General features: G+C 41.0%; 1 protein-coding gene across 2 annotated transcripts; it reads right to left on the bottom strand.

The window, feature by feature from the left end:
* Positions 1-5,056: 5,056 nt before the first annotated feature.
* MRPL39 (mitochondrial ribosomal protein L39) lies at positions 5,057-19,548 on the bottom strand. Of its 2 annotated transcripts, none has more exons than XM_080918670.1 (10): positions 19,448-19,548; positions 18,707-18,913; positions 16,738-16,877; positions 15,040-15,139; positions 14,625-14,692; positions 12,036-12,148; positions 10,489-10,554; positions 9,066-9,219; positions 6,096-6,143; positions 5,057-5,158 (listed from the first exon to the last, which is right to left on the bottom strand). In XM_080918670.1, the coding sequence occupies exons 2-10, from the start codon at positions 18,858-18,860 to the stop codon at positions 5,108-5,110; spliced, it is 894 nt and encodes a 297-aa protein (XP_080774796.1). In that variant the 5' UTR covers positions 18,861-18,913; positions 19,448-19,548; the 3' UTR covers positions 5,057-5,107. The 2 variants fall into 2 exon arrangements, with proteins under 2 accessions (XP_080774796.1, XP_080774795.1); XM_080918669.1 differs by having other exon boundaries at positions 19,452-19,548.
* Positions 19,549-21,524: the final 1,976 nt, after the last annotated feature.

Below are 21,524 nucleotides of genomic sequence, written 5' to 3'. Positions count from 1 at the left end.
TATATTAAATACATTCTTGTTAATACCTTTATTCAGATGACATCTTTAAAGAATAGAAACAAAACTTACAGATAATCATGATTTACTTAAGTAGACATGGGGGGGTATGTATGCACGCAGGCACACACGTGTGCACAGTTGTGTATATTTGCCCTAATGGGGCAATAATATTGCCTGAGGTAGAGCACTAGAATCTTAACACATTTACTGAGGACTGACAGAGTCCAATGCACTATGAAGGGGAAAAGTATTATTAATCTTATTTTGGCTAAAATAAAATCCTGGATCGAAACTGTGTAACTCAGAGTCTTTCCTCATGAAACCAACTCATCTGAGAAAACAGCAGAGTTTAAAAAAATACTATCAGTAAGTATGATATATTTCCTTGGCTTGGAAATTTCCAGGCCACGATATTCTGCCCTGTCAAAATATATTCACTGGGGAATTTTTAACCTGATGCATTTCTTTTGAACTTAATCACATTTTCACATCTAGTAGGTTTCATTATTAAATAGAAGAAAAGGTGGTTCCCCTCTGGTCTCAAAGGGAACCACAAACTTGAATGATGCTTGAACTTCTAGGTTCGAGTACAGTAACACTGAAACCAGAAACTTGTAGGAGAAATGTCACTTTATCTGAGAGAGTAAAATCCAACTCTAACAAGAAACAGCAAATTCATCTTTCTTCTTCTAAACCACTCTTTGCTGGGGACAAGTCACTTGAGTTATTGCTCTTTAAGGCACACTTCCTTTTACATGGGTCAAACCAAAGCCACTAGTTTGTGTGGCCCCAAAGGAATCCCTGAAGGACAACGGGAACATTTTCAGATACATTTTAGGGCAGGCCTGTACTGGCTATATTACATCTCTTGAAAAAAGATGTATATGGTGAAAATTGCAACTGTTAATTTTAGAATGGAAATGAGTTCATTAAGTTTTAACTTTTAAAAATCATAAAGTGCTATTCTACATATCTGAGTTGTTTTCTTGAATTGCCTAGTGACCTGTGGGATGTAAATCAGAATTTAACACAGAACTGAAGCTATGTCCTTTGAACTTCAGCACTGTAGAACTGTGAACAGTGTCTGTGTTAAAGATGATACATGTCCACAAATTTCTTCCACCTAAAAAACAGAATTTGAAGTTTAATTTTAAAATTAGTTTTTTTTTTTAATTGCTAACCCTACAAAAATTTCCAAAAGTGACTTATAAGCATTTCTGGAGCACTTTCCTTTCAAAGCTGAAGTCTACCTTGCCTTCATATTTATAGTCAATCACTCCACTTTATAACTTTATGTGCGCACACAACTATTTCTTTTTCTCTTTGCAGGTGGCACAAACCAGGAAGGGGAAGTGTGTGGTTTTAAGTTGCTTATCCCGTATTCTCTCTGGCTCCTGGAGGCTTGCTGAAGGCTGTATGCTGTTAATGCTAATTGTGATAGGGGTTGTGGCCTCTGACTGACTCCTACCTGTTAGCATTAACAGGACACAGTGCCTGTTACTAGCATGGAACAAATGGCCGCCGTGGGAGGATGACGGGACCATGAGTCACTCTGCTGGATGAACGTAGACGTCACACTATCATTTCTTAATGTGCTGATCATAACCTGGTTACTAGGATTTTCCACTGTGTTACAATAAATGTCGTTTAAAAGATTTATCAGCAGTATCCCAAACAACATCTCAACTTCAAGCCCACGTGTTTATTTTTATCGTGAATGGAAAATGAAACCTGTATCATTTTTATTCCAAAATTAGGTTCAGAACCATTTTCAATGATTCAACTAGAATACAAAATGAATACACTAAAAGAGGACATTTCTGTATTTCTGTAGTTAAAATTCAGGATAGCCATTCTCGACTGACATCTAGGATTATCTAGAATACTTTTTATAAGACTTGGAATTGGCATTTTTTTCCATGTTACAATTTATTAGTCAGCTTTGATTTAAAATTCGTAACCCTCAATTTGTGTTTTAGTTTAAGGAAAAACTTTCTCAACACTGAATGATTTTTTTTTTTTAATTTACCAGCCAGCCGGTGGTAGTTACACCTTTAATCCCAGCACTCAGGAGGCAGAGGCAGGGGCAGGCAGCTTGCTGAGGTGAAGGCTAGCCTGGTCTACAGGGTGGGCTCCAGGAGAGCCAGGGCTACACAGAAAAACACCTTATCAAAAAACTAAGAAAATAAGGTAAAGTATTAAAAATTGACATGACAATGATTCCTGAGAGCTAGCTGTATTTTCCTCACACCGTACAAATATTCAACTTAGAAATATTCACATTTGAAATGGAATCCCAAATCTAGGTTCCAGTTTACTACTTTAGCTAGGCAGTAGAGGTGTGTAGTCAGGAGACCCACCTTGTCTCAGCATTTCTTCATGTACTGAATGGGGATGAAACCTTCCAAGGTTGGTACACAGCTAACCGGAGATGACAGTCTGTAAGATGATAAAGTCCCACAGTAATGTCTTCAAGTCAATCCAAACTCACCCCACTGCCTATTGTAGGAAATAATTTGATATACAGAAACTTAATGTGTGAATTTCTATGCCATTTTTCTCCACGATATCACTGAGGAACACAGACAGCTGTACTCGTTGTATGTAATGTATACCTGTTCTGATTGTTCTCCTGAACATTTTGTCAGTGTCTTCCCTGTAGCCAAATAAAAGTCTTGAGTCTTTAATTGGCTTGGAATAGTTTTTGTGATGACCCTCTTTCTTTTGCAAAGTACAAACTGTAATTTCAGAAGATACTTACAGGAGAAGAAAACAATGGAATAAGTCACAAGGACAACAAGGGGAATGTCCCTGCCTGCCAGGAAAAGCACAAGGTACCCCATCCCCCACAAGCTGGGTGTTCCCTGGTGCCCATCTCTATTAGCTGACCTCTTTGCATCACAGATTCCTGACCAACATTTTCAGTCATTCCAAAAATTCTTGGAGCATGAGTTAAGGCTGGGTGTGTTTCGAGTGGAGGGTAAGCCACGAGGAAGTGTGTGTGCGCTGTGATGTGACTGAGACTGATTGAAACGAAGGGCTTTGTGCGCAGAGACAGGAGGGAACGAAGCACTGAATTACGAAGGATGACCTGGGCACTGACCTGTCCTCCAGGCCATTTGCTGAGTTAGAAAGCACGCTTTTCCAGGTCTTCATGTGGGACTCCTAAGGTGGAAGCAGGGGCTGCCTTGTCTACCCTCAACAGAAGATGCACCTACCTTACTGTAACTTTTTATGCCAGGGCTACTTGATAGCCATGGAAGGCCTCCCCTTTTCTGAAGAGAAACGGGAGTGGATGAGATTGGAGGAAGGACTGGGAGAAGAGGAGGAAGGGGAAATTATAGTCAGGAATGTATAATTCATTAATTAAAAAAAAAGATTCTTTGAAGAAAGTAATTAGGAGATCATGAATTAAAAAAAGGGAACCAAGCTTTCCGTACTCACTACCAACAACTAAATAAACCTAGTAGCAGAGGTAGGAGAGGGGAGAAAACTGGGACAGAAACCATAGCATGACAGAAATTTCTGAGAATAAATGGTCAGTGTCTAAAAGAATGAGGAAACTGGAAAGGGAACTTGAAAAATACAAGTGGGCAAAATATGCATACAAAGAAAATTAACTACATTTGAAAACTTAACTGAGAGGGCCCACTAAGTACCAAGTACAACTGCTTGAGAGACCAGCACAGCTATGGAAGTTATAATTCTGTCCAGCACAGACTGGGGCCTGGGAACACAGAGTTTCAGGTTAAAATCAAACAAGGACCAGACTGTCAGACATGTCAGCAGTGCCTGCTGCCAGAAGCCAAATGGACTGAGTCCTGATAGGAAATCGATTTGAAAATAGAATTCCGTATCTAGTCAAACAGCTGCTCAAAGCCAGCACAGCTAAAAGCCGGTATAGAAACCCAATTCACCTTGCTTTACTGATTTTCCCCTGGGAAGGACTGTAAAGATCAACTCCAGGACAATGAAAGTCGGGGACGAAATAGACTAGGGAGAAAACAGACTACACAGGGAAAATAAAGTCTTCAGACAAAGCCTGGGCACAACTTCCACTGTTCAACTAGAATAGGACAAATTTTGTTTCAGCAAAGTCTTCTGAAAACCAAAACAAAACAACAAAACCAAAAATCAAAGTCTGCTCTAAGGAGTGATGAAGAAGGTATTTTCAAGCACGGCTGGTAACATCCCTTCTTAAACATGAATGCAGTTGAGGGTGTAAGTTATGAAAAGGGATAGAAAGCTAATTCTTTTCTAGCTCTAATACTGCCATGTGTTGTTCATGGTTGGCGATGGTTAAGTGCATACGAGTAGTCAATAGTCAGACACTGTCAACAGTTTGACACTCAGAGGGGATGCTCTATGGCTCTGAATGGCGACCTTACCCGCATGGAAGTTCACTGGGCATGTGATAAGACTCTGGGTCTAGTTAACTTTGGCTGATAATTTCTTTTGCAATATTTTTATGATGAAGTTTATTATAATTACATATATTTATGTATATGTGTATTTTTTAAATGTAAAGAGAGAAAAACCATTTTGGAGGCTAGCATCTGGTAGCATCTAACAGGACTCCACTACCAGAATGCAAATTTATCCAGGTATTCCTGTGGGCAGCAGTACCTATGGGAGTAGGACAGACAGTGAGATTACCTACACATTCCTTGTTGATGGAACAGAAACACTGTCTTAACAGCTTGTGGGAATGAAATAAAATGCTTACACCCTAATTCTAGTAATTGGAAGGCAGAGGCAGGAGGATTAAATAGCAAGTTCCAAGCCAGGTTTAACTACCTACCAACATATGGAGACCCTGTCTCAAACAAAACAACAGAAAAAATCAGTGGGGAGGTGGGGACTTAGCACATTGGCGAGAAGTAACTACACAGCTAACAGCATCTCCCATCAACAAACACATTATTTTTGAACAAGGATGTTTACTATACCACTCTAAACAGCAAAAACTGGCACATATATACTGTATTTTCGTATTTGTCCATAAATGGGGAGGGGACTCCTTAAAGTGTTTATCCACAGAGCAGAAACAAACACGTTGTATTAAAAGCTTTTATTTTAACTTACTATACAGATTTAAATTTTAGAACTACTGGGTAGATTCGGTGCTCTCTGCCTGTGTGAGTCCATCTTCAGTTACCTGCAAAGACATCAACAGCTTTACTCCTCCTCCGGCTCCTCCAGCTCACCCTCTGCAGTTCAGTCCTCTACCCGCCTCCTGTCAAGACCTGTCCACTTTCCCTCAGGGATTATTACAAAGTTCAACAACAACAACAACAAACCAAGCTCCAATATAAGTCACCAAGTTAAAAACTACAGAATCTGAGACATATTATATGTAGGCTTCCAAAGTTTCTCACCTTATTCTTTTCATTTATAAAACAAAAGCATTACTATGAGAAATATTAGCAGAAGTGAAAGACAAGATATTCTTCATCAATGTGTCTTACCGTCACACAACTGTCATGAAAAAGTAAGCAACTTGAAAATAAATGTCATGTGCTTAACACATTTGTCTGTAAGCCTTTCTGTAAGTGTTCTTAGGAAGCCTGGAAATTAGGCTCAGTAGGAAGAGCTGGTGAGGTGAGTTTCACAGACCAGCTATCAAACAAGAGTAAAAGAGGTAAAAAGAAAATTTAACCATTTTATGTAGGCAGCTTAAACATTAAAGACATGTTTTAAATCTAGATTCCAGGGCATTTACACATTTAACAGTGATAGCAAGTTTAAGTCTCAGAAGCCTTAATTTTCAAATACTCGTTAAATTTATAAATTTTAAAAATGGAGGAGAGGGACTCAATTAGAACTGACATGGCCAGTAAGAACAATAATTAGATCATTTCTCCTCCATCCTACAGTAGGATCTGCGTGCTGGGAACAAATGTACAGGTGAGTTATATTCTTGCCAAGAAACCATCGGGATGAGCAATCACTGTGAGTGAGAGAAATTATTACTCTGTTCTTTTTTTGTTTGCTTGCTTGCTTGTTGTATTTTCTTTTGTTTGGTTAGGTTTTGGTTGCTGCTTAATTTCTAAGAAGTTTCTTCACAGAAGGAAACTTCTGAAGTGGAAGCTTACCATTTTCCGTGATCTTCCCAACAGCTTGTCCCATATTGTAAACTGTACCTGAAAGAAAATATTTGCTATAAATGACACACAGAGGGAAGCCGGGTTTTTTTGGATTTATTTTATCCTTATGCGTGTGTTTTGCCTGCATGTATATATGTGAACCATATCAGTGCCTGGTGCCTCGGGAGGTCAGAAAGGGGCATCAAATTCCTGGAACTGGCGTTATGAAGTGTTATGAGCCATTATATGGGTGCTGGGAGTTGAACCCAGGTCCTCTGCAAAAACAAGTATTCTTAACCATTGAGCCATTTCTCTAGGCCTCCAAAGAAAGTAAGTTCAAATATTTATATAGCATTCTTAAAAGATTGTGTATGCATGTTTGTATGTGGGTATGTGTGTGTGTGACAGGGAATGGGGGGATGGTTTCCAAGAAAGCTACAGGCTTTAGATACCTAGGGTTGGAGTTACAAGTAGTTGGAGCCTACCTGTGTGGGTATGTAGGTGCTAAGTCATCTCTCCCATCCCTTGACAGTGTGCAGATGTGTGATACAAATGTGAACTGTGCAGAGCACACTCTGCTTGGCTGGGGCGTGTTATCCCTCCCCCTTTGTCCTTCTATCTCACTTCAACCCATCGCTGAAAGCAGTCTCTCTAGAAGGAAGCAAGGACGTGCTCCACTTCCCCAAACACTATAGTTCTTCCCCTAACTGGCCTATCTCAGCATGCAGAGGTCACCCTTTAAATCCTATCACACTCAGTCACAGAGGAAGCCAGGAGAACCAACTGCACTGCTGTGATGCTGGCAGACCCAGGTCTCAGCAACTGAGCCACTAAAGAATAAGCAGAAAGCTAACAGGGGGACACAGGCACAGAACGACTCAGTGAACATTTCACACAAAATGAGCTCAGAACATCTGTAATAAAAGGTAAACTTATTAAATATGTACATGCAAACCCTTCTAAAAGCAGTATGGTGTGCCAAAGAAAACTATACCTTCCAAAGGCCTAAGGAACTGGTGCAGAGGCCTAATTGTGTAAATGGAATAGAGGAGACAGAAGGAGGGGCCTGCAGTGAGGTCAGCATGGCAAGCAGGGTAACCACTGGAGGACTGTGCAAAACCAAAGTTGGGGCACGAAGAATCATACAGTCTCTAGATGGCGCACCTATTCCCCCAGAGGCAAAGGCAGGAGAGTCGGAAAGTCAAGGTCACCCATATCTACACAGTGACTTCTAGGTCAGCCTGGACATAATGGGCTGGGTCAGTGGCTCTGAGGTTAAAAAGCACTATCTATACTAAAGAACCCAGGCTGAATCCCTAGCACTTCCATGGTAGCTCATAACAATCTGTGACTCTAGTTCCTTGGGATCTGATGGCATCTTCTGGCCTCCACAGACCACATGATGCAGATACACAGGCAGACAAAACACTCATACACACATTTTAAAGTAAATGGTTGAGATTACAAATTACAGGCTGCACTGGAGTGTGAAGGTGTGAGCAGGAAGGAGTAAGAGACTTGGTAATTGGCTGGTCACACGCTGCTGTGCAGTGGACAGGTCAGAAGCAGAGTGTGTTCTGAGCTAGGAGTCCACTTACCAGTGACTGGGAAGGAAGGAAGAATCAAGGATTGTCTCGAGTAAGTAGAAATGGGGAAGACTAGGGCAAGAAGCATGTATGCAGAGATCCAACATGCCACATGGTGTCATCAAACTCGTGAGAGTCAGGCTCTGACCCTATCCTATCGTCCATCCCTGTCAATGGCAGCCTTACTGCTGCGGCTGTAACCAGGCTGTGCAGGCAAGACGGCGCCTCCCAAATTACAGTCTACCAAAACTGTTTTAACTATGGCAACTCCTCTTCCCTCCAGGCCAAGTTTAGGCTCTGTGTATTAGAAAATTTTGAAAGTAAAAAATATATTTAAATAAATGAAAAATATCCCATATTAATATATTAGGAAACTGAACATATTGAAGGTATGGTGGTTTAAATATGCTTGGCCCAGGGAGTGGTCTTGTTGGAGTGGGTGTGGCTTTGTTGCAGGAAGTATGTCACTGGGGGGGGGGCTTTGAGACCCTCCTACAAGCCACATGGGAGCCAGCCAGTCTTCTTCTGTTTGCCTTGCCGTCAGAACAAGATATAGTACTCTCAGCTTCTCCAGAACCTGCTCCCACCTTGATGATAATGGACTAAACTGTATTCGTATACTTTGATACAAAAAATGCTTAAAATTTGTACACTTATCTTTGTTTTTTAAAATAAAGTTCTTCAATTAAAAAAGGGGGGGGGAACCTATGAACTGTAAGGTACCCCCAATTAACTGTGTGCTTTCTAAAAGTTGTCATGGTGTCTCCTCACAGCAATGGAACCCTAAGACAAAAGGTAACAATTCTTTCCAAACTGCTAGAGAGATTTAGAGAAATTCCTATTATGATCTCAAACTGATTAGACTAAAGTTAAATGAAATGCAAAGGAATTACAGAAGTTACATTTTTATATAAACAACATGTATGCATATATGACATTTGTTTTCTAAGCCATCAGCAATGAAGAATGCAGCCACGGGTGCATGCCACCTATTACTCCTCATACCTGCAGTTACCACCCAACGCTTACAAGAGTGGAAGGAAACACTTGAGTAGGAGCAGTGTGGGAAGAGGTCCGCGGAGGAGGTCCAGGGCATCTGCCTCACAGACTCACAGGACCCCATGCCCGAGGGCACCATCACTTTTATTCTCCCCAGCTACTTTGGAAAATTAAAAATACCAACCTTGATTTGATTGAATTTTTCCAACAACTGGTTCTTCCTTGAACAAACCTTTACTCCTAAACAAGTGTGTTCTAAATCATGAGGATGCTTGCAAAATTATAAGTAGAACACAAGGAAAATCATAATGTAAGTTCTTCTAAGCATTATAAAATCAAGTATAGACTCAACACATCCCCAACTTAGAAGACTTAGAGCTTTGGCCTTACTTACTCGTAAGTGAGTGGGTAAAGACAGGCCCTGAAATCTGCGTATGAGGCTCGGCTGGCTGGGGTGGAGACTGTGGACCGCTGACACTTCATACTGGAAACAAACACTGGTTCTCGGAATAAGAGGGCCTTCACTGACATCAATGAAGTCACCAATTCTGGTTTGATAGAGAAAAATAAGCAAAGAAAACCTTAATATTAAATCACATTAGTTTGTAAAAAATAATTGTCTTCTTACTGCTATCTCTCAACAAAATTACTCTGACTCAATCCATCTGTCACAACCCCTGATATACAATGTCAAGAGGATAAATTGAAAATTATAAGACAAATCTTTTTCTTAATTAGAATTCCTACAAATAGGAAGGATTTTGAGTCATGGAACAAGCTAACAGCACATGTAACTTATCTCAGACTAATACCCTATAACCTTACAGTAACCCACAGTACTACCCTGTAACCTTACAGTAGTCTATTCACAATGCACTAAGTGCAGAAATTAAGGACTGTTTCAGGAAGAATTCACCCCACCCCATGCCCGGGCTGGGGCATCTTCTGAGTTCTAGGAGTACTCAATGTGCAGGCATAAAGACTCCCTCGGAACCCGAATAAAGCTAAGCCTAGCTACACATGCCTGTGACCCCAGTGTTACTGGACTGAGATAGATGAATCCTGGACCTCACTGGCTAGCCAATGTAGCTGAACCCACAAGATTCCTGTTCAGTGAATGTCTCAAGGGATAAGGCAGAGGCCAATAGAAGACACTCAGTGTCCTCTGGCCTCTGAATGCACATGCTGGGAGTGTGTATCCATGACCTCCTGTTTTCTCCATCCCTTCCCTCCTCCCCTCCTCTCTCCTGGACACAGCTCTCTAGGAAAAAACACCAACAAAAGCAGTAGGTTTTCTTCATCCTTCCAACAGAGCACGTTCCAAGTTAATTTACATGAAACATAAATAACAAATTATTCATAGTTCTATACACAAAACTCTCCTGTCCAATTCCTATCTAATGGTTTGCCCAATTTCAAAATCAACTCTCAAAAATTACTTTAACATTTTCAAATCTTCATCTGAATAAAAATAAATCCTTTAATTTTATAGAATCACATGTGGTAGCATATCCCTGTAATCCCAGCACTCAGGAGGCTGAAGCAGGAGGTTCGCATATTTGAGCCCACTTTACAGAGACCTGGTCTCAAAAAAAAAAAAAACAAACAGAAAGGAAGAAGATATATAAAATAAAAAGGAGAAAGCACAACTGTCCTCAAGATCATGTGAACCTCCTAGCTGCCACCACTTCCAACACTACCAAAGTCACAGAGTGAGGTCATGACAGCCAAGGACAGTCCACAGGCACCTCCTAAGCCAACACACTTCGCTAGGACGAGGCTGACTGTAGCAGAGACCCCCAATGTTAGATTCTTACCTGTGTAACTTGACTATTCTGTCAGGATTCTGAGATGCCTTCTCCTCTATGAAGTCCACTTTGTACCTGAAAAGCAGCACACAGGCAAATCACACTCTAAGTAGTCAAAACATCTAAAGATATTCGAGCTTCCAACTCCTTTTCACCCCAACAAACTCCTCCCACTAAGGTCACCTGCAAGCAGACACTTCGGGTGCTTTACTTCTCACAGCGCTTCCCAGGGGCCTCAGGGGCACAGCCGCAGCCTGCTAACCCAGATCTTAGCCACCTTCCATTTCCCTTCCCTTTAATGTCTATCCTACACCCTCATTTTTACTTGGCCATTCGCCCTGAAGTAGCTTTCTTGACTTGCAAATGTTAGCTTCCACTGATGCAGTTAGATTCCCACACCTCTGTCCCTAATCCATGTCTCGATTCCGTGCTAGAGACCCAAAAGTTCCTGACATCCACCAGGGTATTCGTTGTGCCTCATTTTGTCTGTCAACTTGAACAAGTTAGAGTCATCAGATGAAGAAATGCCTCCTTGAGATCCAGCTGTAATACATTTTCTCAATTAGTGATTGATGGAGGAGGGCCCAGCCACTGTGGGTGTCATCCCTGGGCTGGTATCCTGAGAGCCAGTAAGCAGCACCTATGGCCTCTGCATCAGCTCCTGCCTGACTTCTTCCAGTGATGAACTATGATCTGAAAGTATAAAATGAATAAACCCTATCCTCCTCAACTTGCTTTTTGGTCATGGTTTTCTTTTGTAGCAGCAACAGAAAACGCTAAGTAAGACAATATATTCCACAAACACCCAGTCACCAAACTGAACGAGAAAAGTCTCATTCTTTTCCAATTTAAACACGATTTTCATGCATTCCTATCTTAACACAACCATTCATGAGTCTTAGTAAAAATCCAAAGAGATTTCCTTGATTCTTTCAACACTACCAACAACTGCCCACTTGGAGTGGAAGAATGAGAGGGAAAGGCCGCCCAGTACACAAAAATGCACAGGTTATCATCTCAGAGTAGAAAGAAAGGGGAAACATACTATCCAGATAAAAAGGGAAGAGCCAGCCTAAAAACCAGAAAACTAAAACATAATGAGGTTACTGAGGGAGCAGGGACCACTTTTCTCATAAGTCAGCAATGATATTAATAAAGGGCAATACAGAAACAGCAGTGAATTACAGAAAAAGAAATCTCAGGGCAAAAATAAAATAAAATGATACCTTATATAAATCATATATTAAAATTCCTAGTGAGCATGGAAGTGTAAGAGAGCCACAATTCCAGGAACTCCAAATACTAAGGCAGGAAAATGAGAAGTTCAAAGCCTACCTGCAGAACTCAGTCTCAAAAATCAAAAGGAAAAAGAGGGCTGAAATATAGCCCAATGGGAGAGTACTTACCTAAATGAACAAGTCCTTAGGTGCAACCCCATGACCACAAAGAAATATATATATATAAGAAAAATAAAATAACAAAACGTAACAGCTGAGTTTTCCCCATGAGATGCTATTCTTGGAGGTCAGCGTGTCTGAAAGGCAGTCAGTGCTTACTTGTTATGCTGAAATATCTCTAATGCCACTTTCGCATCAACTTCCAGAGGTTCAAAGGGAAGGTCCCTATATATTAAAGTATGGGCATCTTTTGTGAAAGAACGGAGGTTCTCCTGGAAAAGAAAGAACTAATCATTAGTAACCATTAAGCCAAAAGCATTTCACAGTAAGTTAGAAGACAGACCACACACTTAGTACCACAGATCTAAGTTTAAAAGCAGGGAAAACAGAAAAACTAACTTATTAAGACATTTTCATTCCGAGTATTCCTGTATGTAGACAATACACATTCCTTTAATTCCAGAAGCTAAAAAAATGTATAAAGCATTATACTGGTTAGTAAAAACTACTGAAGATAGATCTGCAGAGAAAATTTTAACACTTTACCCAAAGCATAAAGCAAACCCTGACATAAGTATAAATAGAAACACCAATAAGCAACGATAATGAGACAAGCGTATGCTGCATACACATGACTAAAACTAAGCTCAATAAACGCACGAGAAATATCACTGTTTCCATTCTTCAGTTTTACTGGTCATGTGATGCAGGATATTTGACCACAGGGTGAACCTGGAGATAGTGAACTGGAAAAACCTGTTTCTTGTTGTGATGTGACTCAGCCCAAACCACACCTTTAACCCAAGAGCTTTCTGTAAACAAGAGCTAAATAAAGGCAACAAGAGGTCAAGAGGCAGAGCAAGCAACAGTGGGCAGGGAGTGAACACAGAACCCAGGAAAGAGCAAGGGGGATCTTTGAGTAAGGATATTTAAGACAGCACGGAGAAGAAGGAGCTCTTCCCTCTTCAGAGATGTTGGAAGAGTAGGAAGGTCTGCTAGCTGTTTCTCTAAGCTAACAGGCTTTCACCACATCATCTGGCTCCTGAGTCTTCATTTGGCAAATTGAACATTTGGAATTTTGTTTTAAAATCAACAGTTATTTAGTGTCAGCAAGTTCCAGACCATTCGGGATCACTATTATGTATGAAGCAGAAAATATATAATTAGTTGAGGTTTGGATATGTATGTCATTGCTACTTCAATCACTTTTTCATATCTAATCTCCCACCTTAAAAAAAAAGTTATTGATTTTATTTGTATGTCTGTGTGTGCAATTGCGTACAGAAGCCAGAAGAGAATGTCAGATCTACTGGAACTGGAGTTACAGGGAGTTATGAGTGCCCGATATATGTGCTAGGAACAGAACCTATGTCCTCTGTACAACAGCAAGTACTCTTTTATTTAATTATGGAGACATTTCTCTGGCCACATCTTCCTCTTGATAAGACTCTTACATATAAAGAACTCTCACTATATGCAAAATACTAAAATAGTTTAAGGTGGTAGTTTCCAAAATCTACTCTAGGACTCCCAACTATGTGTGCTTGTGTTGTGTGTGTAGTGTATGTATACTTGTTAAAGTGACAGACACCTGATGGAGCCAGAAGAGAACAGGTATGAGGTGTCCTGCTCTCACACTCTGCCGTATTCCCATGAACAGTGTTGGCCGCAGGACCTGAAGCTTGACTGGTCATCAGCAAACCCTCAACAATCTCTGCTCCAATACTCCCAAGAGTGCAAGGGGTTGCAACTACATGTGCTTTTGACATGGATACTAGACATTTGAACTCAGAACCTCATACTCACACAGTATCTTAGTTAGGAATTTTATTACTGTGATAAAACACCATGACCACAAGCAACTGGAGGAGGAAAGATTTATTTCTCTCATACTTTCACATCAGAACCCATCAAAGGAGTTCTGGGCAGGAACTCAAGCAGGAAGTGATGAAGAGGCCATGGAGTACTGTTCAATGGCGTGCCCCCCTGGCTTGCTCGGCCTGCCTTCTAGTTCCCAAGAGCACAAGCTCAGGGATGGTACCACTGACATGGACTGGGCCCTCCATCAATCACTAATTCAGAACATTCTATACAGACTTGTCCACATGCCAATCTGGTGGGGGCATTTTCTCAATTGAAGTTCATTTTCCCCTACGACTCAAACTCCTGTAAAGTTGAAAAAAAACAAAACAAAACAAAAAAAAAAAAAACCCTACGCTGTGAGCCATTTTACTGAGCCATATCTCCAGCCCAGCATTTTTTTTTTTTTAATTCTGAACATCCTAAAAACCATTGCTTTAGGAATGGTACTTCAAAAGCTAAGCATGGTGGCACACACCTTCAATCCCAGCACTCAGAGGCAGAGGCAGGCAGAGCTCTAGGAGTTTGATGTCAGCCTGATCTACAGAGTTAATTCCAGGCCAGCCAGAGCAATGCTATAAAACCCTGTCTTGAACAAAAAAACAAAAAACAAACAAGAAATTTTTTTTTTAATTTTTTTAAGTCAAACTAGAATAAAACTACAATGTTTTATTCACTACTGTGAATGTCCTACTACAGTCATCTATATCACAACTAAGCTGAAAAGTCCAGTGGACGGATAGAGAGTGATGACTGGCAGGCAGACAGATGATGGGTAAATCCTCTCCCAGAGAGGATTTCCTAAGTACCATCAATGTGCAGCAGCAGCAGCAGCACTGTTAACAACGCTATTCTGGCAGAGAACAATGTTCCAGGGAGCATACTTACTTTTGTTGGTATCCACTCGTCCAGTCTCTGATCCAAAGCCACATCATAGCAGAAGGCCCCAGCAATCACTGTAAAAGAACAGCAGGTCAGCAGCTGGCCCGTCTTCCCTTTTCCTCACCCTCCCACAAACTCAATTTAGAAATAGTCTTCAAAAGGAAAAAGGAAAAACAAAAAAAAAACTATCGCAGTGTAATTCCATGACACCTGTATTTAAAAATAACTAATTTTATTCTTAATTACTGACTTATCAAATTATTCACACTTCATCCTAGCAGAGTAATTCTATTATCTATACTATATGAAATACATGTACAGTCTTATACTAGGTGAAATCAGAAATAAACTCTGTAGGTAAACAAAAATAAATACCAAAGCATTCACAGAACTTGGAGTATGAACACAGTGTATGTATTACCAGGAACTTGGGGCGCTCTGACCAGGCTGACCACATAGTCGTCTTTGAATGCCCTTTCTATCACACAGCCCATCATCATGGCACAGGAGCGCCAGTAAGCCTAAGGAAAGAAACACACAGTGCAGCACAAGTGTCACCAGCATCCCTACATTAAATCTTAGCCATTGTGTCACTTAGTACGTTCTCCCAACACCTGCCCATTCTCCCACTGTAACCAAATTCCATCAAAACCTACTGTGCTTTTGCCAAAACACCTCAGTTCACACCCAGATCTTACCACTCCATAGCCAGCAACCTTAGTCAAGCTGTGAACACTCTCTTTATCATCTACTTATGGGACAATGGGTAGAAAAGCACCTACTCTTGAGTTTGAGATTAAGTGATCACCTGTAAGTCAATTAGAGCAGCAGCTCATACATAATAAATAGTGTCACCACTGCAAGTGCTTCTCTCATCCTGCTTGTCATTTCTTCTTTATACTGAACGTATATCTCACTGTTGCTGCATGTGGGACTCTGACGAGGCCAGAAGCCCCAAAAGCTGGAGTTCCTACAGGTGGGGGTTAGCTACCATACGGGTGCTGAGAATTGAACCTTGGTCCTCTGTAAGAGCAGTAAGTGCTCCCAACCACTGAGCTGCCTCTCGGCTCCTAAGTATGTCATAGCAACAGATGTTTATTAACATCTGAAGTCAAGAACTAGATCCAGGAAGGAATTATCTCTATATCTACAGAAACAGGAACCTAGTCCAACAATAATATAAAAACGCTGTGTCTAGAGACACAAGCCAAGGGATGCTAAAGCCTAAAGAATTTTGTCAAGCAGAACCTAGCAGGTTTCACAGAGCAGACGGCTTAAACTGAGTCATAATATAAAAACACAATTTTAAAGGGGAAATAAAATGATCTGCATTGAAGAAAGAGCATCAGCAAAAGCAGGGAGGAGAATAAAGTGTAAACCGGCAAGTACTGGCAAGGAAGAGGAAGAAAAGATTCCGTAGGTGGTAACACTCAGCCACCAGAAAGCTATGTCACCTCTACCACAAAGGCAGGTTCTTCCGGAAAAGGCATAGAAACCCTGTAAAGTCACTAATAAAACTTGATAGAATTGTTTAAAAAAAAAAAAAGTGATGTTCTAAGCAGTAAAAATAAGGAGGTTGAGAGTAGAACAAACTCAAAAAGTTACTAAAATCATCCACTAAAGATGTGATCTCAGAACAAATTCAAGTTATGTCAGCAGGAGTGGAACTCCCAATAACATATAGGGTTATCAAAAGTTATGAGCATTGGGCTGGAGAAATGGCTCAAGAGCATCGACTGATCTTCCAGAGGTCCTGAGTTCAATTCCCAGCAACCATATGGTGGCTCACAACCATCTGTGATGAGATTCGATGCCCTCTTCTGGTATGTCTGAAGACAGTGACAGTGTACTCACATACATGAAATAAATAAATCTTTAAAAAAAAAAAATTATGTGCCTAAATGACATGCCCTATAGTTTTGTCAATCCAAACCAAGTATTTTGGATTGAGAATATATTTGGATTTCTCAATCCAAACTAGTATTTTGACCTGAGCTGACCAGTAAAACACTATCTTGAAGACTACCACATGAGTTTGGCCATAACGTTAGACTATTTACTCACAGAACGCAGGTTTTATTCAGAAGGATAAAAAAAACTAGAGGAGACAGGAAAATACCTTATTCACTTCTCTTGGGTCAGGGTCTTTGAAAGTAAGAAATTTAATCTCACAAGACTTGGTCAAAGGCTTATACATGTCCCATGGTTGTCCGTCCACAAGAGCCAGAATGGACTTACTGCAGTACCACTCACTCAGGTCTGGGAATAGAAGATGGATTTATAATTTAAATGTAAAAGAATCCAAGATGAAAGGCTACATGTTTAAATGCTACATCATGAAGAACTATGGAAGCAAAATTCTGAGGACTATTTTTGCAGAAATATGTACAACAATATATATGCAAATTTTTAAAAAAATCAACACACAAAGGTATTTTAACAAAATGACCCAAACTTTTAACAATATGTATTAAAGCTAAGTCTAGACTGAATTTAATCTACCAGTTAACAAAATAATCTGGAAAGAGCTATAATTACTCAAAGAGAAACAACATGAATATATGGACTGATGCACACACAATTAAAAAAAAAGGAAAACATATCTGTCTTAGTCAGGGCTTCTAATACTGTGACCAAAGTCCATAACCAAAAAGTAAGACAATGAGGAAAGCTTTATTCGGCTTACACTTCCAGAATCATAATTCATCACTGGAGAAAGTCGGGCAGGGCTGGATCCTGGGGGCAGTAGCTAATGCAGAAGCCATGGAGGGTGCTGCTCACTGGCTTGCTTCCCATGCCCAACTCAGTCCACTTTATAGATCCCAGGACCACCAGCCCAGAGATGGCACCAGTTATCATGAACTCAGCCCTCCCCCACTGATCACTAATTGAGAAAATGCCTTACAGCTGGATTTCATGGAGGCATTTTCTCAACTGAGGCTCTTTTCTCTCTCATGACTCTAGCTTGTGTTGAGTTGACACACAAAAACCATAATATCTATACACACACATAAATATGCTTAAATTATCCTAGAATCTTGCTCACAAATTACCTTTATTCCATCATCCCATGACACAGACATGTCAAATTAAATAATACAGTTATTACTGTAAAATTACAAATGTGAATTCACTGTAAGCTAATCACCTCTAATCTGTTTTATTTTCTAGCCTAAGAAAATTCTAACCCTGAATACATACTTTACACACAGTCACAAATATTATCAAACTGGAGCTTAACATATCAACTAGTTCCGTAACAAAGGTCTTAGAGGTCATGATGGATCAGAAACTTCATCTCTGCATATGGTGTGTACGGAGTTCCATTAGGGACTTAGGCTTGTCTTCCTCTCCTCCATAATCTCTATTGTCTACCACACAGCACATACTATGAAATACATGGAAACCAAAGGAGTACTCGTCATCAGTGTTTGTTTAGCGGCCAGAGTGCAGGGAGACTGACTACACATGCCATATCTAGAACCAGTGCTGTCAATCACCTGAACAACACTATCACAGCCAACCATGCCTATCTACTATTTGGGAGCTATTTCAATTTAAATATCATATCATATATTTAAATACCCTATCCAAATGTCTTCAGTACCTTTACATCCAAGGATCTAACAATAGAAACAAAATGTTAGCATTCGCTATACTTACATTTCCATCCATACATTTAGTACCTATGCTAAATGAAACCACAACACAGGAGACAAGTAGGAAGGAGATGAGACATTAGGGAAGGAAAAAAAAAAAAAAAAAAAAAACAAAACCTAAAAAGAAAAAGGTAGAAAAAAAAACAACAAAACCTCAAAACAAAAACAAAAAAAACCTTTAATGCGACCTGCTAGATAAATGCTTCCAGTTCATAGAAAGTACTTAGTCATATTCAGGCAAACTTGGGAGACAACCTGTACACCACAAAAATGATGCAATACCCACAGTACACACAAAGCAAAAGGGATAGTGGGTGGCAATGTGACTGCAAATAAATCCTATAGTTTTGCAAAGTAATCACAGCATTTTCCCCTCTGCAGTGTTCTACATAGCTCGTGTAAAATGATCAAAACTGGTCTGCTACTTACGCATGGCACAACTGTAAGGAGTTGAAATGTTTTTATTCATCACGAACACAGTGCCAGGATCAGTTTTCCCAACATGCTTAACTTCGATCTTCTCTGTTCGGGGAGTTAACGACAACTGCCTACTTTTCTCTTTATTAAACAGATCATTCCGCATGACTGTCAGTTCCGTGGGTGACAGCTCGGCAGCTGGCGATGTCGCTATAAATCCTATGCAGAAATTAAAGAGTGAATAAGTAAGTAGCTTACTATGGGCCTATAACAAGTACAGAGAGCGGTAGAATTTTGCGGAACATACGTCAAAAAATCGACTAAGGCAAATCACTTTATAACGTTAATAATTTAGGACCCAACAACGAAAAAACGCTGGACGCTGATTTACTCTCAACTCTCACATCACCACCGATTTCCTCAGTGGCGTCCCAAAACCAGACTCGGTGGGAAGGAGAGCAAAGTTGTAGTTGGAAAGCATCTGGGGGGCGGGTGAAAACGCTCCAGGAAAGAGGAAATCCCATGCCCAAACTATCAATATCTAGCATGAGAAATGCTTTTCTTCCAAACTCCATCGCAAGGGACGTGGCAAGGGACGCACGAGTACTCACTCCCTAGAGGAGACGGGGACATGTCTGCAGGAGACTAGGGTGCCTTCCTAAAAGCCCCACAAGAGCCGCCAAGCCCGCATCCCTTCTCTTCCCTCCGATTCCAGCACCCAGATTGTCTTCCCAGACTGGGAACGCAAAGAACTCACTCCAGCGGGCCCCGCCGCCCGGGCCCGGCCGCCTAAGAATCAACCTTCTTCCCACTGCGGTAGCCATGGCTTCCGAGGTAGCCCAGGGAGCTCGGCGCCCGGGTCCTTCTCTTCCCTCTTCCTCCCGGAAACTCGGAGCGCCGGACCGAGGTTCCGTAGGACTCCGGGGCTCAGATGCTGGGACTGCGGCGTGCCACGCGGGGGCGCGTGCGCGCTTCTCCGAGGATTGATCACCTTTAGCCCCGAATGTTTTCTGTTCAAGGATGAGCCACTGCTCTGAAGAATAGAAATGTCTCCCCAGCAGAGGAGTCACATTTGAACCTCTGTCTTACAAGAGTTCCATTTTCCGGGCAGAAAAAAATTAAAGGGCTTTTTCTGCCTTGCTTCTTTGATAGCCTGGCCAGCCCCTCCGGATTCAACTCTAGAGGGTGGAAATAAAGGTTTGCAAAAGTGAGTTTTAAGTCAGCTGCAGTGGGTCTGAACCCGGTTCACCGTTTGATCGACCACGTTGCTGTGCTCTTGGAAACACATCATGTTGATTTTGGAAAGAATGACCTAGAACTCTTTTCGAATGATCTGGGAATGTCTGCACGGAATCTGTGTCTCGTCCGTGGATGTATCCCAAAAGTGCAAACCATGCTTGGCGCTCAGCAAATTTTTGTTATGCCTGTTCGTAAAAAACACTGCTACATCTAACGCCTTTGTGGTGCCAGCATAATACTGTTGGAGCAGCATTCTATACTTCTGCAAAACTGAACAAATATAGTTTTATAAACTTAGGAATTTTCACATGATCCCTACTTTTAACTTGTGGTGGAGTATACCGCCACCAGGCGGAAGGGTAACCTGAGACACAGATACTATGCTTTATGCCACACAAATGTGCTGTCTCCTTGGCCCAAATCATACATTTTTACAATTGCATAAGGAAAGTGTTAAGACCTTTCCTTATCTTTAAGGTAAAAAAATATAAGTATAAATTTGGATTAAATCATTCAATATTGTACTAGACTATCTCTCATGTAAAATCCTCTGCGGAGAATAGTGAGAGATGCCTGCAATCCCTCCTCAAGAAGGCTTAGGCAGGAGCTGGAGAAACCTTAGCTACTTAGCACACCTTTTCTCAGCAGTAAAAATTCTAAATCAACCCTGGAAAAATGTGTGCACATGCGTGTGTGCCATGTGTGTTACTTCCTTAAGTGTTTTATGGTCCCCCTGAAAACTTTCGGTTTCATACTTTTTACAGACTGTGTACTTTTAGCCCCACCTAGAAAGACTGTAGTTCACAGCCACATTTAAAATAAATCTCTGAACATTAACTTAAGAAAATTTAATCATAAGCACATCTGCACACCGCTGACTGGGGAGTCTACTCTCACATAAAGTAATTTTGCTGGAAGGATGCCACAGGTGATAGTGGCCAAGAAGTACTGAATATGTGCTGGTTATAAAATAGTTTGTTAGCCCACAAAACTGCCTTGAATAGTTGTAATGTCATTTGCCAGGCAACGTTTGGAGAGTTGTACAGACCTACCCAAAATAGACTTTTGACCAAGAATTTCGTGTGTGTGTGTGTGTGTGTGTGTGTGTGTGTGTGTGTGTGTTTTCTGCATGCCTGTCAGCACCAGTTGCTTGACTGGTGCTGGAGAAGGTCAGAAGATGGCATCAGATCCCTTGAAACTGAAATTACAGGTGGTTTTGAGCTGCAAGAACAATGGAACGACTCCCTTCCTCCTCTTCCTCCTCCTCCTCCTCCTCCTCTTCTTTTTCTTCTTCTTCTTCTTCTTCTTCTTCTTCTTCTTCTTCTTCTTCTTCTTCTTCTTCTTCTTCTTCTTCTACTTCTACTTCTCCTACTTCTTCTCTTCTTTCTCCTTCTCCTCCCCCTCCTTCTTTTCTTCCCCCTCCTCCTCCATCCCCTCCTCCTTTTCCTTCCTCTCTTCCTTCTCTTGGAGACAGGACTGAAGACCAGGCTAGCCTTGAACTCAGAATCCACGTACCTCTGCCTCCTGAGTGCTAAGTCTAAAGGTTTGTACCACCACACCCATTAAAGAGGCTCTTGTTGCACAAACTCAG

The sequence above is a fragment of the Micromys minutus genome (assembly GCF_963924665.1).
Source record: "Micromys minutus genome assembly, chromosome: 7".
NCBI lineage: Eukaryota > Metazoa > Chordata > Mammalia > Rodentia > Muridae > Micromys > Micromys minutus.
The sequence above is the reverse complement of the archived record's forward strand: the minus strand, read 5'-3'. Positions and strand labels throughout refer to the sequence as shown.

What these genes read in the sequence shown, in the direction of transcription:
- MRPL39 (XM_080918669.1), bottom strand. Translation starts at nt 19,518, where the DNA reads ATGGCTACCGCAGTGGGAAGAAGGTTGATTCTTAGGCGGCCGGGCCCG. An exon ending in TCCTTACAGTTGTGCCATGC is followed by an intron (nt 16,878 to 18,706) that starts GTAAGTAGCAGA and finishes TTCTATTCCCAG; the next exon opens with ACCTGAGTGAGTGGTACTGC. An exon ending in CTTTACCCACTCACTTACGA is followed by an intron (nt 6,144 to 9,065) that starts GTAAGTAAGGCC and finishes ATTTTCTTTCAG; the next exon opens with GTACAGTTTACAATATGGGA.